Source organism: Eptesicus fuscus, chromosome 23 (assembly GCF_027574615.1).
Source record: "Eptesicus fuscus isolate TK198812 chromosome 23, DD_ASM_mEF_20220401, whole genome shotgun sequence".
In the NCBI taxonomy this organism is placed as follows: domain Eukaryota; kingdom Metazoa; phylum Chordata; class Mammalia; order Chiroptera; family Vespertilionidae; genus Eptesicus; species Eptesicus fuscus.
Window position 1 is genome coordinate 21,268,011 of NC_072495.1, and position 16,278 is coordinate 21,284,288.

At 52.7% G+C, this 16,278-nt stretch overlaps 1 protein-coding gene across 1 annotated transcript in view; it reads right to left on the minus strand.

Moving 5' to 3' along the window:
• Positions 1 to 592: 592 nt before the first annotated feature.
• Positions 593 to 16,278, minus strand: part of UBE3B (ubiquitin protein ligase E3B) — a 33,691-nt gene continuing 18,005 nt past the window's right edge. Inside the window, exons 15-28 of the mRNA XM_008142518.3 lie at positions 15,073 to 15,244; positions 13,787 to 13,905; positions 13,042 to 13,156; positions 12,262 to 12,361; positions 11,575 to 11,694; positions 9,538 to 9,714; positions 9,306 to 9,416; positions 8,347 to 8,484; positions 8,018 to 8,083; positions 6,381 to 6,439; positions 3,407 to 3,589; positions 2,880 to 2,991; positions 1,913 to 2,005; positions 593 to 1,022 (exon numbers count right to left, since the gene is read on the minus strand). Of these exons, the coding sequence (XP_008140740.2) occupies positions 831 to 1,022; positions 1,913 to 2,005; positions 2,880 to 2,991; positions 3,407 to 3,589; positions 6,381 to 6,439; positions 8,018 to 8,083; positions 8,347 to 8,484; positions 9,306 to 9,416; positions 9,538 to 9,714; positions 11,575 to 11,694; positions 12,262 to 12,361; positions 13,042 to 13,156; positions 13,787 to 13,905; positions 15,073 to 15,244 (1,757 nt within the window). The 3' untranslated portion in view covers positions 593 to 830. The remainder of the gene's footprint in view (positions 1,023 to 1,912; positions 2,006 to 2,879; positions 2,992 to 3,406; positions 3,590 to 6,380; positions 6,440 to 8,017; positions 8,084 to 8,346; positions 8,485 to 9,305; positions 9,417 to 9,537; positions 9,715 to 11,574; positions 11,695 to 12,261; positions 12,362 to 13,041; positions 13,157 to 13,786; positions 13,906 to 15,072; positions 15,245 to 16,278) is intronic.

A 16,278-nucleotide genomic window follows, 5' to 3' on the forward strand; every position in this document is an offset into this window, starting at 1 on the left:
GGCGGGCAAAGAAGCAGGAAGGCAGCTGCTCCTGGGAACCAGGAGGCTTTGGGTAACAGCCGCACCTTCTAGAAAGGGAGCTGCTCCTAGGGCCAACTGGTGTTTTCTGGCAAACCCAGGATGCAGTGTGAACGCACTTTCTGGAACATGCCAGTGGAGGCGCCCTAGCAGCTGGCCTGCTGAGGACTCAGAGCATCTGAGACCAATGGGAGCAGTGCCCAAACTTCTGTGCTCATGACCTTCCAGCAGGCACCTCTGCCTCCCTGGGGAGCAGGTGGCCTTGGCCGTCTGGAGGTCTGGAGAGAGGCTGCTGGGGATGGGCTGGAGGCAGAGACTGCCGGATGCATAGAGGCTACCTGAGTAGTTTTCAGAAACAGGAGTGTCTCACGCATATTAGGCTTCGTGCACACAGGCCCAGGTCACGGAAACCAGCCTGGAGCCTTGGCGTGCCTGGGCCTTGTTCATGCACAGCGCACTCAGAAACGTAAGGAAAGAAAGACTCACAAAAGAGCAAACTATAAAAAAGAGAAGCCCCTCCACAGTCGTGGGCCTGGGCTTCCGGCCACTGGGAGTACCGAGAAACGACCGATGCTGGCGGAATCTGGAGGTTTATTTCCGACCCCCCTTCCATTAGTGTCACCTGGAGAATGTTGTGTAGAGTCGCACGTGCGTCCCAAGTTCTTGAGGCCACAGGGGAGTCTCATGGCTATAGGGACGGTCTGAGGGCCGCAGTCACCTGGCATGTTGGTCTCGGGCCCAGGGGCACGCTGCCTCCTGGAGCGGAGGTCCTGGTAGGCAGGAGTCTGTGAGGCAGGCGGCCGCACCGGGAGCTAGGACAGCTCGAAGCCCGTGTTCATGCTGATGGCGTAGCGCAGCTTCTCCCGCAGGACGCTCTTCTTGCTGTAGTTGGGCAGCTTGAGCAGGTTAAAGCAGGTGGAGGAGGTGGGCAGGCGGCCACCTGGCTCCCGCTTGCGGATGGTGAAGAAGCCCCGGAGGACGCTGCCCAGGGTGTCCCCAGTGTCCTGCAAGCACACAGCACAGCCTCGGTTGGAGGTGCTAGTGAGGGAGCCTGGGCAGGTGCCAGAACGGGAGGACCTGGGTGCTGAGCGGGATGTGCTGCACCGCCCTGGCGAGGCTGGGCCTGTGAGTGTGCACTCCACCACCAAGGCCGGCCCCACACCGAGGACAAGCCTCGAGAGGAGTGCAGAGCAGCCCCGCTCCTCGGGCAGCACAGGGGACTCCTGTGTTAAGGAAGCGCCAGGAAATGGGGCCTCTGGGTAACGGCTAATTGTTGAGTAACCAATTTTCAAAGAGCCAGTATACAGTGAAAATGCTTTAGATCCCCAATTTCTGAGTGCAGCCTCACGCTCCCTCCCCGACCTTGCCAGTGCTTGGCCTGGGCAGACTAGCTTGGGGCAGCCTCCTCAGCAAGGGGGCTCGTGTCCCACGGGGAGGATCTGGAGCCCAGACTGCAGCATCCTGAAAGGCATGGCACTCAGAGGCCACCAGGCTGCAGGAGTGGGGAGAGGACAGGAGGGACACTTTTAACAAGGGCTACTCTTTGAGCACCAACCCCCTAAGGCATTCATTCTCTTTAGAAAAGACAGGAAACGGAGCAGCCTGCCCAGCTGTGCGGCCAGCAGGTGGAGGGGTTGGCATTCAAACCTGTGCCTGTTCAGTCCCTAGGCCCATGCCCTCACCCTCTCCCACACTGCCTCTCAGACCTGGAGCCTGGCAGAGCAGCGGCGACTAAAAACACCTGCAGCTACTCCTCCCTGAGGGAGGGAGGAGGACCAACTGAGCTGAGGCAGCAGGGTCAGCCTGCTCCCAGGAGAACAGCGAACCTTCTCTCCGGCGCCCAGGGGCTTGCCCTGCGGTGGGCATAGTGCACAACCCTCCCCAGCCGTGGTACCTGGTCATCTGACACTTCGACACAGCGAATGGAGAAAGGAGGCTTGAGGTAGGCGAATCCCAGGAGCGGGGGCCTGGAGCAGCTGGTCACAAACTGCAACACAAGGCGGGTCAGGGGACAGAGGGGGCCGGCACTCCCTCAGTCTCTCACTGCTCCAGTCACGGGTCAGTCACTGCTGTTCGGCCGACAGGACGGGTCACAGAGGGCACATGGCCCACGGACTGGGACACATCTCACACGTGTCTTAAGGGCTGGTCTCAGACTAAAACGCGTGAAATCCACGCCAGTGGACATGACTAGCCATTGAGGGAGTCTGGTGGAGGATGTGTGGAGTTCAGGAACAGAGAAACTCCCACCAGGGGGAGGGTCTCCGGTGGGACTGTCACATTTTGAACATTACAACTTTAAAGACACCAGTACAGGAGTCCTGGTGAATGCCAGCCACTCTATTTGCAAAATAGACACTAACCGCCGCCTACTTGACGGTGCGCATTTTATTGGGACATTGCATGTGTGGTATTGTGTGTTCAGACTACTGAGAAAAAAGCTACACAGAGGTAGTCCCATTTCTCTAGAGGTAGAAATGGAGACTGTTTAAATCCTACACGGTAGAACAGATTGTCTCTAGTTTCTTAAGGTAACAGCACCACTCACTTCTATAACGACAGGAAAGCAAGAGGCATGAGCAAGGCCAGCACCAGCGAAGGGGCAGATGGAGTGCGGAGCCCAGCAGGCGGAGCATGCCTGTCCCTGCAGAGGGTCCGCGCAGGCTCGCCTCACCTCGAGGCCCTCCTGGTTACTACCTGACCTGCCGTGTAGGCCCGCCGATGGGACGGCATGCTGATGTCAGGAGGTCCTCTTGATCACGTCATTTCCCCCAGTGTAAGTTATTACATCACCTGGCCTTCTAGATTCAGGAGAATATCTACGTATGCATGCATGCACGTCTAGGTAACATGCACAGTACCTTCAGAAACATGGCTCTCTCGTTGGGCGTGAAGTCGGAGGCCAGAATATCCCAGAGCCAGATAATGACCCTGTGACTTCCATGAAAACCACCGTAGTACACTGTGTGCTTCCTGAAAACAATGCAGACACAGCTCAGTCACACACACAGGTAAGCACGGCATTTAGACACGCACTACTAACTACCGAGTCCTCTGAAAGCCAGAGTTCATGCCTTAATAACCCCATGTCCCTGGAAGCTAACGGGGCCGAGAGTTCAAGAGCTGGCTGCTCCAGAGCAGAAGCCAGCGGGAGGTCCTTGTAACTAGTCCCGAGAACCTCAGAGAGCCCAGCGGTCCTCAAGGTCTGCTTCGATTCGGTTTCTAGGCACACAAGTGGTTGGGCTTTTATTCCCAGCAGTTCACCCCGTGAGCGGGGAGGAGAGTATTGGAGATGGGCCCTGAAATAACTCCAAAGAGGACCCCGCGAGGGGGCCGCTTGCTTTCCAGGCCTAAGAACTTCGCCCTTGCCAGCTCACTCACTCCTTACTTCAAATCCTCCAGGTCAATCTCAGCGTTGTCACCGGAGATGAGACGCTGGAGCTCAGGGGTTGAGAACATCCGGATCCACTCGGGTTTGATGATAGAACGGAATCCGCTGATGAGGGCAGCCGTCTGGTTTTTGATTTGAGTGTGCATTCGAAAGTGTGCCATCAGATGGATATAGCTAATTCTGTTGCCGACAGAAGAAAACAATGGAAATTAACAGGATAGAGTGGGCTGTTCCCAATGGGCTGGAAGATGAGTTAGGTCATTTCTGTTTCATTTTACAGAAACACAAATAGTACGAGGACATTTCACCAGAACAACCAGATGACGATGACGGCTCTCCTGAACGGTACACTGCGTGCCCAGCGCATTACCTCATCACTTCTCCAAAAAGAACCGCACAAAACAGTGGGCCATTCACCAGGATAACACCCCAATGTGTCAAAGACTCAAAGCAAGACATCCTCCAGGTAAGGAGAGGGCCCTTCTTGGTACAAAGGGTATTTTTCCAGTCTTGTGTTTAATTTCATCCTTTTGGACATACACCAATTAAGATGTAATGCAGTCCTCCACTAAGCTTTAAAGCAGAGAAAAGTTGCTTCATGCAGAAACTTCAATTAAAACCTTGCTCATCTGGACCAAGAGCGAGGTGAGGAATTAAAACCTTGCTCATCTGTGCAAAGGTGAGGCCTCAGAAAGTTCTGGTCAAATGCAGCTGGCTCACATTCAGTTTCAACTAGGACGTCAAGGCACTAACCACGGTTCCAGCAGATGGTCTCCTGGGTCGGATTTTATGAACACAATGGCCGCATGTACAACGTATAATGTACTACAACTGAACAGGTTAGATCAGGGGTCCTCAAACTTTTTAAACGGGACCAGTTCACTGTCCCTCAGACCGTTGGAGGGCCAGACTATAGTTTAAAAAAAAACAACTATGAACAAATTCCTATGCACACTGCTAAGTCGGCTGCTAAGCAGGACAGGCAGCGGCGGCAAAAACACCTGGCGGGCCGGATAAATGTCCTCGGCGGGCCGCATGTGGCCCGCGGGCCGCAGTTTGAGGACCCCTGGGTTAGATACATCCCAACAGGCTTGCTAGCTTGCTGATTTCTTAGCAAGCATGTACTCAGAGGTGAAAGAACCTGAGCCCAGCCCACACATAATTCTCAAAATTCCAATCAGTCCAGTGCAAATAAACGTGTTCCCCGCAGCACTCAGATCTGAGTGCCTGGCAGTGAAAACAGCCTATTTTAAAAACTATCCAGCAGCAAACTTGCACATCAGTACACTTCAAGATGACCTTTTCTACTACTGCGACTCCTTTCCTGGACTCTTGGAAGCCGGTTACTAATTCTGTCCCATTTCACCGAAAAAAGAGAGGGACTCTCCCATTTCACACCTCGGAAGTGCAGGACCCAGCGTCCCCTGGAGGAGGAGGAACGGGCACCGCCAGGCCTCGCAGGATAGGCGGCCTGCAGCACTGCACCGCTCTCGCCCTGAGGTTTACACTGAGGACGTGGAAGAGCGCGGGAAAGGACTTTCTCCACAGGAGTTTCCAAGGCGGGGCAGGAACCTCACGCAACACAGGCTGCACGGACCCACTTCCTCTGGTTGTTATACATACAACTCCCACCACCACCCTGTGCCCTCATGTCTGGCAAAAAAAACCCCACCAATCTGAGGGCAGCTGGCTGTGTGTGACGTGTCACCTAGTCGATGATGGTGGCAACCACTGCTCTCATTTACTAAGGCCCTCCTGTGACCCCGACACCCTGGAGGGTCTTTTGCACGCGCTCGCTCCTGGGAAGCCCTCTGCAGGATGGTGAGAGGGAACACGGGCTCCAGACAGTTCCAGGCTCTGTTCTTTCTCAGCTGTCAAACTAACGCCCCAGAGGCAAGTCCAACTGGTGCATCTCAATGCTGACGAGAGCTGGGTCTGTGCTGAATGAAAGCTCCCAAGCATGAGGCTGGCCGAGCCATCCCAACCAGAGACGCGATGCTCAGGACGCAGGGCTGGAACGTGCATCTGGTCCAAAGGCCCCACCAGGTAGGACCGAGCTCTCACGTGTCACTGAGGAGAGTGACACTCAGATTATAGTTCAGATGCTCAGCAGAGCCTGGTGGCAGGAGAAGACGGACAGATTGACAGACAGGCCTACTAGTCTATCTACCCCTCATGCCAGGTTCTAGTTTTAATCCGGTGAGAATAGGCCGGGTGGAGACAGTGCACTGAGGGGTCTGGCTTCTAGGGACCAAAGAAGTTGACATTCATGACAGATTCCTGAAAGCCTGTTATCTGTGACAGCTGCCGGGCCTCAGAAGCTCCCCATATCTGAGACCTATCTGCTGCATCTGAACTCGCCGCTGTGTTCTCAAGACTGGGCTTTCTACAACCGCCACGGGCTATCATTCCTACACGATCTGCCCCTCCAGGTGCCTTCTGCCTCGGTGCCCTCTGGGTTCCGGACTGCGTGCCCGAAGGGCCCAGAATCCATGTGTCTGCACTGAGGGCCATCGTTCGAGTCCTAGGAACACTGCCTCTGGCCTCAGAAGTGCTACTGCAAACAACGAATTGTCAATTCTTATTTTGCACATCGAATTTAAGACGATTTTGGCCTAGGACAGTGATGGCGAACCTATGACACGCGTGTCAGCACTGACACGCGTAGCCATTTCTGATGACACGCGGCCGCTGAGGTGGCTGCATGCCGAAGATGAAACATTTGCAAAATAATGTTTTTTCCTCAAAGTGACACACTACCCGAGTTATGCTCAGTTTTTTGGTGTAGTTTGACACCAAGCTCAAAAGGTTGCCCATCACTGGCCTAGGAACTGTAACCATTGTAAGTTCCATTATAACATTTATGGCTTTTCTACTTCAATGTATCTTAATAAATTCTCCAAGTAAGCCCGGAGAGCCAGAATGAAGTCTTCTCAAGTGATGACCTTAAAAATCGAATTGCGATACTCACTTATTTTCATTTGTAACAGGAATGGTCTTCCCTCCAGGAATCAGTTCATGGCAAACGAGCTAGGAGGGAAGAGGCGGAACAATCACTCGAGAGGATTCTAATGGGGAGAAAGCTTCCTGCAGACAAAAGGGCCGACACCCACGTCCGGAATAACGACAGAATTAAGATGGGCCATGTTTGGCAACAACCATTTCCACAAAACGCCTGGGCTTACACATCAGCAAGCAGATCCTACACGATCAATAAGAAAGGTTTTTTCTCCTGCAAAAATAATAATAATAATAATAATAATGATGTGGGTGCCAGGGAGAAAGATCTGGAAGGCCAGCCATATGTTACCAGTGGCACTTTCCGGGCACTGCCACTCCAGGCGGATTTCATTTTCACCTGTATGCTCACATTCTAGCTGATATTTGGTTGGGAGTTTGCATTATTTTTATAGTCAGGAGAGGAAATTAAGACTGTCAGGAAGAAGCCTCAGAATCTGATGAAAGATTTGGAAACTACAGAATCAACTGCTTTCCTCAACGTCAAGAACTTCAGTGGGTCACCTAAAGAAATCAAAGAGTGCATCGTTTTCAAGCTAATTTAAATAGAAATTCTGTTAATATAACAAAAGATGTGGACAGTTTGGGAAACAGTGACCTCTGGGGCCAATGCTGTGTACATCATAGGGCACATCAAAGGTTTTAAAACTAAAACGGCCCTTTGGAGTCGCCCAGCCTGGCGTTTCCCACAAAGGGTCCCAGGGAACCCCTGCCTGTGAGCTCTGATTTGAGAATCACTCCATGAGATGGCATTCTCTCTCTGAAAGAGGAGTTCTGTGGTCACATGCGCTGGGATTCTTCCTCACAGGCTTCTCTGAGCCCTCAGATGCCAGCCTGCTTGGTGGCTCTTCAGGAGGAGGGCAGGGGACGTGGGCACTTACAGAGCACCCGGTGACACTGGTCCCAGCGAGGGCTCACACTCGGCAAGCGGCCCTTTGAGAAAAGGAACCTGTGGCGTGGGGAGACGGAGTGGCCTCTCTGAGGCTCCAGAGGCAGCCCCGCACCCGAGCTCATGCGCGGTTCCTCCAGAGCAGCCCTCGGACCACATGCGTGGGGGTGCGTTCAGGTGTCACCGGGACACCCTGGAGGGGCCGGGGCACTTCCGAGAAAAGCCGAGAACTCGGGGAGGAAACAGCTCTGCCCCACTATTTCAAGGGTCTTTTTTCTTCCTGCTCTGCCCTTTGTGACGAGTTGGGATGGGGACAGGAGTCTGCTAGAGGCATGTCTTCTCAGAGCCTCCTTCCCCCTTTCTAAGTCACTGTCCTCATGAGTGACAGCTAATATCACCATGGCAACAAAGAGCAACGTTACAAATGGAGCTATGGCTTCAATTAGGAATGACCCAGAGCATAACCTCAGCAGAGTCAGAGGTCTCAGCACAGCGAGATCGAGCAGGCAAAGGCCAGGTCAGCTGTAATGGAAGAAGATCCCCCTCCCCCCGGCAAGGTGGGACAGGAGAACTAGCACGGAAGCCAGAGGAAAGAGGCCGGACAGACAGACACTCTGTTTGGGGAAAGCACCAAGGGCAGGGCAGGCCTCAGGAAGCCCAGAGGGACAGAAAGAAGACTTCAGCCCCAGAAGTCGACCTACCTGCCCCATGACGTCTTCATCATACGACAGCGTCAGGCCCAGGTCGGAGATGTCCCCATCGTAGCGCTAAGACGACAGGGAAGGGAAAGTGTTGGGACCCAGAGGGCCATGTCCTTAAAGAACTGACGCTCCTGCAAGGCCTGCTTAGGCATCGACTGCTGTGGCCACTGAACAGCGGGAAGCAAAGGAGACAGCCACGCATCCCCTCGAGGAAGGAGGCCCTGAGAGGCAGGGTCCCGAGGCACGAGGGGCAGGGAACCTCATCCGCCACACCCACCCTGCGGGGCTTCACTCCAGCGCTCAGCTAAGCCCCGCCTGTCCGCACTGACCTTAATGGAGGTGAGGTTTTTGTAGAACTCGGAGTCCAGGGAAGGCAGCTCGTCCACGGAGCTATAGAAGACACTGTGGTGGTGCCCGAGCAGCTGGCTCAGGAAGAAGGATGCGAAGGGCACGTCCACCACGATCCCCTGGGGGAGGAGACAAGCTCGCCACCGCAGTCTGTCCAGAGTCCGCCCCAATCATCCCATCAGGGCCGCTCCCGCCGCAGAGGCACCAGAAGCGTCTCCAGGTACCTCCGGAATTTCCAATCTGGACGCTACCTCCCCATCACTAACAAACCCAACCAAGTCCCCCATGGGGACATCTCAGCATGGTGGTTATGGACACCACTCAGGGATCAAACCCAGCTCTGCTGCTGCCCGGCCACGGAGCCTCCGTTCCCCACCTGCAAATGGGTGACAGCGCAGCCTCCCTGCTGTGAGATTTGGGGAGCAGGCTGTGGGAGCTCAGAGGACACGCTCCTGCCGGAGGCAGAGCAGGGCAAACAGCGGGCCCAGTGCCCCCATTTCTTTCATCTGCACTATTATTGTTGCTGGAGAGGGAGGAGACAGAGACGAGGCCCAGGAAGTGGGGGAGGACATCACACCATCCCTCACCCTTCAGCGAAGCGAAGGGCAGGTTTAGGACTCAGGGTGGCCTGGGTTACATCTGCATTCTACCCTTCATGAGCGATGAGACTCTGGATAAGCGCCTCCTCGAGCCTCGGTTCTCTCATCCTTACACAAACAGGACTGCGGCGGCCACGCCGCAGGGATGCTGAGGATTCAATGAGCAGCACAGGAAAGTACAGTATCTCTCTACAGTAGTCGGGTTCCTGTCCTTCCTTCCTGACTTTATCCTAATGACAGGCAGTAGACACGGCAGGGTCTGATCACATAAATGCATACAAAGCCGTGTACTTCCCACGTTTTATCTTCCTCTCCAGTCCGATGCTCCTTCACGCGCCTACCTCATACACGGCCTTCCCCAGCATCTTGCCCACGAACTCAAAGAGCTGCAGGTAGTTCTCGTGGATGTAAGAGGTGGGCGAAGGGTAGAGCCTCTCGTCCCCACTGGTTGTCTGCGAGGAAACAGGTGGACAGAGGCAGGGAGGTGAGGCCTTGTGTCGAGAAGCCCAGCCCTTCGCGTCTCGTGGCGCCTCAGTGTGGCGGCTGGCAGCCCCGCTCCCCCCCCTGGAATACCTTGAACAGGTTGAGTGCCGGGTCAAACACCCTCTTGATGATCTCTTCCAAGAACTCCTTGAAAACACCGTCTTGATCGATCCCTGCCTCGTCCACCCCGAGGTCATTGACAAACTTCACGCGGATCACGCCCTTCATGGCGTGCTGGGACAGCTGCCGCAGCTGCTCGTAGCCGTCCTGCCGAGGGCAGAAGTGCAGCCCATTAGGACCCCGAGGCCCGCTGCACACTCAGGGCGCCCCCTAAGGCTCTCCTCCCTGTGGGAAGCACTCCAGGGTAATAGACGTGTGAGTCAGGGCGCAGTTCTCACCCGGTTTTAATGAGAGCCTGGTCAAAGGAAAACTCATTTTGTGGGACGTGACTTTACCACTCTTCCCCAAGGGGAGACTGCCTTCGAGAGGATGCAGAGCAGCGAGACAGAAAACTGGACAAAAGGAGTCACAACAGGCTCCCGGCCATCAGACAAGGGATGAAAGAAGTCTGGACCAGATCTCGCCCTCTCTGTTTTAATGCTACGAGGATCTCCTAGCTCCTGGTAAAAATCAATCAACCACCCTTACAGACAGACAACTAGAAGACTAAAATACCCTCCACCTCAACTCCTGGTACCTCTCCCCAGATCAGGAAAGGCCTCGTGAGCCATGCTGAGGAATTTAAACATCCAAAGGGCGGTGGGGAGCCCAGGAGTGGTTATGCCAGGAGCAACATGGCTGCCTTTCTGTCCTAGGTCTCTCTGTTGGCAGCAGAGCAGATGGCTGGCAGACCCCGACCCGGGGACGGCAGAGCTGGCTTCACTCTTCGGGGCCTTCGAGGCCTGATAGCCATAACCCTGCTGAGAATCTGAATTTCTTTGGCCTTCGTTCTGCCACTGGCGGGTGAGGGGACAAGCGGGTGTCGAAGCCTCCCAGGTCTGCAATGCTGAAGTGCCAGCCCGTGCACCCTGGTGAGGGGATGCCTTCCTGGAGGACTAACCTGGACGCCGAGCACAGAAGCCCCGCCTTCAACACAAACCACCGCAAAGGAAGCGGACAAAAAGCCTGGGACATCATGAGCCTAATGTCAGCTCTCTGATGCCCCCTCGTGTCCAAATCGAGCAAAGGCCACGGGCTCTCATGTTCTAATAATCAGACCACCAGATCGTAACACTGCTAACGAATAAATGACCCTCCTCCCTCCTCATTCAATAGGAAGACGAGTCATCAGTTTCATGACAAGATATTTCTAATGGGACAGGAAGAGGAAAATAGACTTTGCCTAAAACCTGAGGCAGACACCCCTCCTTTTTCATCCCTTTGGGATGCATTTTAAAATGCAGCCTCAGGTAACCAGGACATCAAGTGACGGTCCCAAAAGCATTGACACCTGAGAAGGGAGTTGGGGACTCTGTCACTCTCAGGAGACGTGAGAGTCTCTACCAGCCAGACTTCCCGTGGGTGCTGGTCCCACTGGAGGGAGGGGTATGATAGGGGCTGCGAACTTTGGGACAGGAGAGGTGCATCCAAAGAAAATGCTGGAGAAGTGAGTTTCTGTTATGCAGCTGGGCGTATTCTTCTCTGAGGTCGCCAGAGTGGTAACCTGGATGCTGGCTTTGACTGCGGTGGGCCACTTCCCTTGCACCTCATCATTGTATGTCTACAAAGAGCTTCTGGCTCTGTGGTAACTGCAGCTCCCAGCATGGCTCAGTGAACTTAACCCCTACACTCCAGCCTCCACGTTCACAGTTGGGAGTGTGGGCCAAGTGCCTGCCAGGACAGAGGGACAGACACGAGATGTTCTGCACATCGCACTTCCTGTCCTCATATAGAGGCACCGAGTGTTTGATGCTCTAGCCAGGGGCCCTCCTGGTGAAAAGGAGAAGAAACCCTGTTTAATCAAGCAGCTCTCAGAGCAGGAAGCAGGACAAATGGCCCCTTTCTGGCTCCCAGAGCCTCGATTCCAGTGTCATTAGATGAAGGAGCGACAAGAACAGTTCAGAGGCAACAGGTTCACCCGCTGAAACGCCTACCCTCCACAGAGCACACTGCTTGTGGGCTTCTCACCTCCAACATCCGGGACCGCCGGATAGTGATGTGGGTGACGTGAGGGGAGGCAGAGCTGGTCTCCACAAGCCCCAGTTTCTCCTTCTCCTTGGTGACCATGTTTCGGAACAGGAGAACTCTCTGAAACAAGCAACGGTGAGACCAGAGACAGGGTCAATGGCTGATGAGTCCCTAAAACACACTGTACGAGATTCATGGCTTTTAAGCCATTTGAGAAGCAACTGCAATGGGACGCTTCCTTAAGTTAAAAGTGACTTGAGGGAGCAGGAAACCTTCCCCAAAACACTCTTGGAATTAGAAATATAGCTTCTTCCCTCCTCCTACATTCCCTCCATCAGACAGTCCGTCCGTCTGGCTCTCCAGCAGCACTGCATTCTCTCACTCGAGGCCTTTAAACACTGACCACATTTGCCTGTGCTCCCAACCCCTTTCTGGGCTCCCCCAGCATCCAACCCTGTGGCACACACCCCACTCTACACTATGGACTGCCAGTTCATAGTGTCTTCAATCCCTGTACCCCCAGGACTTAGCTTCATGCCCGACACAGAGTAAGATCCAGTCCCAGTTTGCACTGCTGAATGAGTGAGCGCGTTTATTTGTTTCCAACTGGGTAACAGAGATGGAAAGCCAGGAGCCACGTGGTGGAGCAGAAAGACGCACAGGGGCCCAGCTCTGAGTGCGACTCACGTTTTTGTGAGGAATGACGTGAGGGATGTACTGCAGGACCAGCTGGGCCCGCTTCCTGTCCTTGTCCAGTTCTTGGAAGAGCACACTAGGTTTGAGATCCCTTAAAAAGAAAGGCATGGGCTTGGGATAATGAAAACACAAAATCCACCATTCTTGGCAAACTGCACCCTGCGGGCCAAATGCAGCCTGCCGCCCATTTTTTGTCAAGTTTTAATGGGACACAACCACACTCATTCATTACGTGTTGTCTCTGGCTGTTTTCGTGCCACAGAGCCTAGAATAGTCACTGTCGGGCCCTTTACAGAAACAGCTGGCCAGTCCTGCTCTAGTGCCACAACTTCAAGACTTACACAGGAGTTGCCATGTCATGGATAAGACAATGAGGACACGACCTTATGTTTAGTTGTTGCAAGAGGATTCCGCAACCCCATCCCCCAAAACACCTAGCTGTAGTTTTTATCCTGCTAATTCTGATTTTTAAAAACTGCCATTTGCCTAGCATTACCTGTGGCTCAGTTCAGCTGAACATTCTTCTTCTTCCCAGTTTGGATACGAAACACTTGCTAAACGTAACCGGGCTCTGCTGCTCTAATGAGCTCTAACCATCCTCAGGGGACGCATATTTTAACAGAAGTGACTGCTAGGTGATCCGTCCCGACAGGTGCAGGAAGAACGGGTCTCCTCATGCAGGTGAAAGATGAAGGAGACGGACAAGTTCCTCTCTGCCCTGGGACGTGAGTGCAGCGTCCATAAACCCGCCTCCCCACCCCGGGCGCTCACTTTCGCAGCCAGTGGTCCTCGGGGGCGAAGCGGCGCCGACAGTCCCGCTCATACAGCACCATCAGCCACCCGTGGACGGACTGGAACAGCTCCAAGGTCTCGCCCTTGGCGTTCTCTGTGGGCACACAAGCAGGAGGCACCCTCAGGAAGCTGATCAGAACGGAGACAGACGAACTGAAAGGACAGCTCTGGTCATCAAGTCCCACCAAGGCCTTCCCCCCCACTCGCTGTGAATCCTGCATGGAACCACAGAGCTGAAAGACACCCTGGGTGTGTTCCAAGTGTCTACAGGGCTGAGTAGCTCTTAGGCACAATCACTCACGCTGCCTCCCACTAGCACGTCATCTAAGGACCCTATTAATCTAAGGAGCTTTGTACTGAACCACTGGAAACACATCAGGAGGTGCATCTTTAACCGGAAGTGTTAGCTGGCACACATTTATCTTCTCAAAGATAAAATCAACACAAAGAATCAAAAGGAGATGTGGGGCAAAATTAATCATTACTAATAATTCCTGATACAAGCAAATCTTGAAAGACATATGGGAGAACAAGACTTCTTTAACCTCACCACTGTCTTCAGAGGTCACAGATAGAGAGCGAAAAAAGGAAACTTCTAATTAGGTGAAGAAATGTGCATTTTCCATTAACGTTGACAGATAATAAGGCTAAGAACCAGCTGTGTTACTGACTGACCTCCCCGCCTGTAGCATCAACTGAACAGTGGCCGCCACCTTTAACTTACCTACGATTCCATCCCAGATCATCTTAAACACAAAGGAATTCAGAAAGGAGGAGATGGTGACCAGCTCTTCCAGTTTGAATGAAATTTGTTCTTCATAAACTTCAATGTCATCAAGGATCCTAAATCAGACAGAAAGTTATTCACAATTATCCACTGAGAAAAGGCAAAAAACTAGATCTGTACTTCTTAGAGGACAAAATAAGGTAATGAAATAAGTTCTATCTTTTAGAGACACTTACTGTAAAATTTACAGATAAAGTAATGTCTAGGATATGCTTCAAAACAATGAGGGAGAGGAGAGCGGGTGGGCGTACAGATGAAGCAAGACTGGCAATGAGTTAACTGTTGAAGCTGGTGATGGGTGCATGAGAGTTCTTTGTACGATATTCTCTCTACTTCCTATTGACTTGAAATTGTCCCCAGTAAAAAGTTAAAAATACCATTACCCCCTGCTCTGTATTTCAGCTCTACCTGAAAATATCCTAAAATGGCTCCCTTCCCTTTAGAATAGGAGTCATTCTTGGGTCACCCGTGACCCAGCAGGTCAGGGTCTTCACCAGTAGCTACAGACCCTGCTCTTGCCTCCAACCTCTCACTGAGCCCTTCCCTCCATGATTCTTACCCAATCTGCCACCTACAAGCCCCTGATGCCTCCTGCCAATGCTTCTAGCCTGAACATAACTGCCTAAGGTCCATTCTATCTTATAATTTTTCACCAGCCTTTTGGGGGGAAAAGTGGAATTAAATAATACCAAATACAAGAGTAGACACCTAAGCTTAAAGAACAAAGGAACTAAATGGGACTAGCATTTGTTAATTTCTCATTGTGTGCCAGGCACTGTACTAAGTACCTGACATTCCTTTTCTCATTCACTCCCTATCACCCTGGTAATGTTATCACCATTGCCCAGGGCATCTCAGTAAGTGGTGGAGCCAAGTTTTGCACCCTGACTCTCGGCCTCTGAAAGTTTCCAGTAAACTAACTAGCACAGCGAGTCAATGGCCGAAGTTACTTAGACTCAGAGCCAAGAAACCCCAAAGCCCACCTTCAGTGGTGCTGACCCAGCTCCCTGAAAGGATGGGAACTAACAATTGCTGAAGCCCTACTATGTGCCACCCACTCTGTAAATGTTTCCTCATCTAACGCTTCTAAAATGTCATTTACAAAAGCAAGCAGCGGACCCTGCCGCACGGGCCCAAACCTTAGCAGGAATCGCATCAATAACTGCTTCCTTACTGCCACTGCATTCTAGGGAAGGCGTTCAGGCCCGCAGCAGTCAACCTACGTGATGAGGTGCCGGGAACAGTCACAGAACAGCATCAGCATGGCCAAGAGCTGCTTGGACTCTTCAGTGTCATTGTTGAGGCATTCCAAGAAGAGCTTTAGCCCTCCGTGGGGCCCCAGCTCACAGATAAACGCCCACAGTTTGGGCAGCAGGTCATCAAGGTAAGTGAGACCTGGAAAAGGATAGAGAAACCCAAGCTTCAGGTGGGGGCTCCAGCTGGTCCATTATTTCCTTACCCACCGGGGAGACAAACACGCCTACCAGTGAACATGCAGTGTGGGAGAGAGAAAGTGCAGTTACCAAGAAAATCATTATCACCACGAGAAGAATAAGAGCTAACATGTAATGGGTGCTTACTATGTGCCAGACACTATTCCAAGTACTTTACATGCATGATCTCCTTTCCAGTGTGAAACTCAATGTTATCTAAAGTGAAGGCCAGAGAGGTTAAGTGGCTCAAAATCACACAGCCAGGAAGTGTCAAAGCCAAGAGCAAAACCCAGGTCTGTCTGACTCCGAGTGTGTGTTTTAAATCAGAGATCAGCAAATTTCTTTCTGGAAAGGGCCAGAGTCGGTGTTTTAGGCTCTGTAGGCCAATCTCTGTCACAACTACTCAGTGCAACTATTATAGCACAAAAGCGGCTATTAGACAATATGGATGTAGCTTTGTTCCAATAAAACTTTATTTATAAAAGCAAGTAGTGGGTTGGCTTTGGCCCACAGGCAGTAGTTTATCGATACCTACTTGAAACTATCTTGCACGCATGGGATTGAACCTGCAATCCAGCTATGTGCCCTTGACCAGGAATCGAACCTGCGACCCTTCGGTGTTTGGGCTGACACACTAACCACTAAGAACAGTGGCCCGGGGTAAGCAGAGGACATCTTAACCTCCTGATGGCAGAACTCTCCAAGCCCAGGAGCCCTGCCCCCAGCCGGTCATCCCCCGCTCGGCAAATGGCACCACCCACACTGTCACTGGGCTAAAAGCCTGGCATCATCTTTGAAACTGTTAGGCCCCACTCCCTCAAGTCCAACCCGCCTCTGAAACATCACACATCCTCCTGCTTCCATATCCATCACTACCCCAGTTCCGCTGTCCTCGGGGGGCACTTGGCAATGTTTGGAGACAGGTATGGGTGTCACAACCAGGAAGAAGGAGAGGGTGCTACTGGCACCTATGGGTAGGGGCCGGAGGCTGCTGAA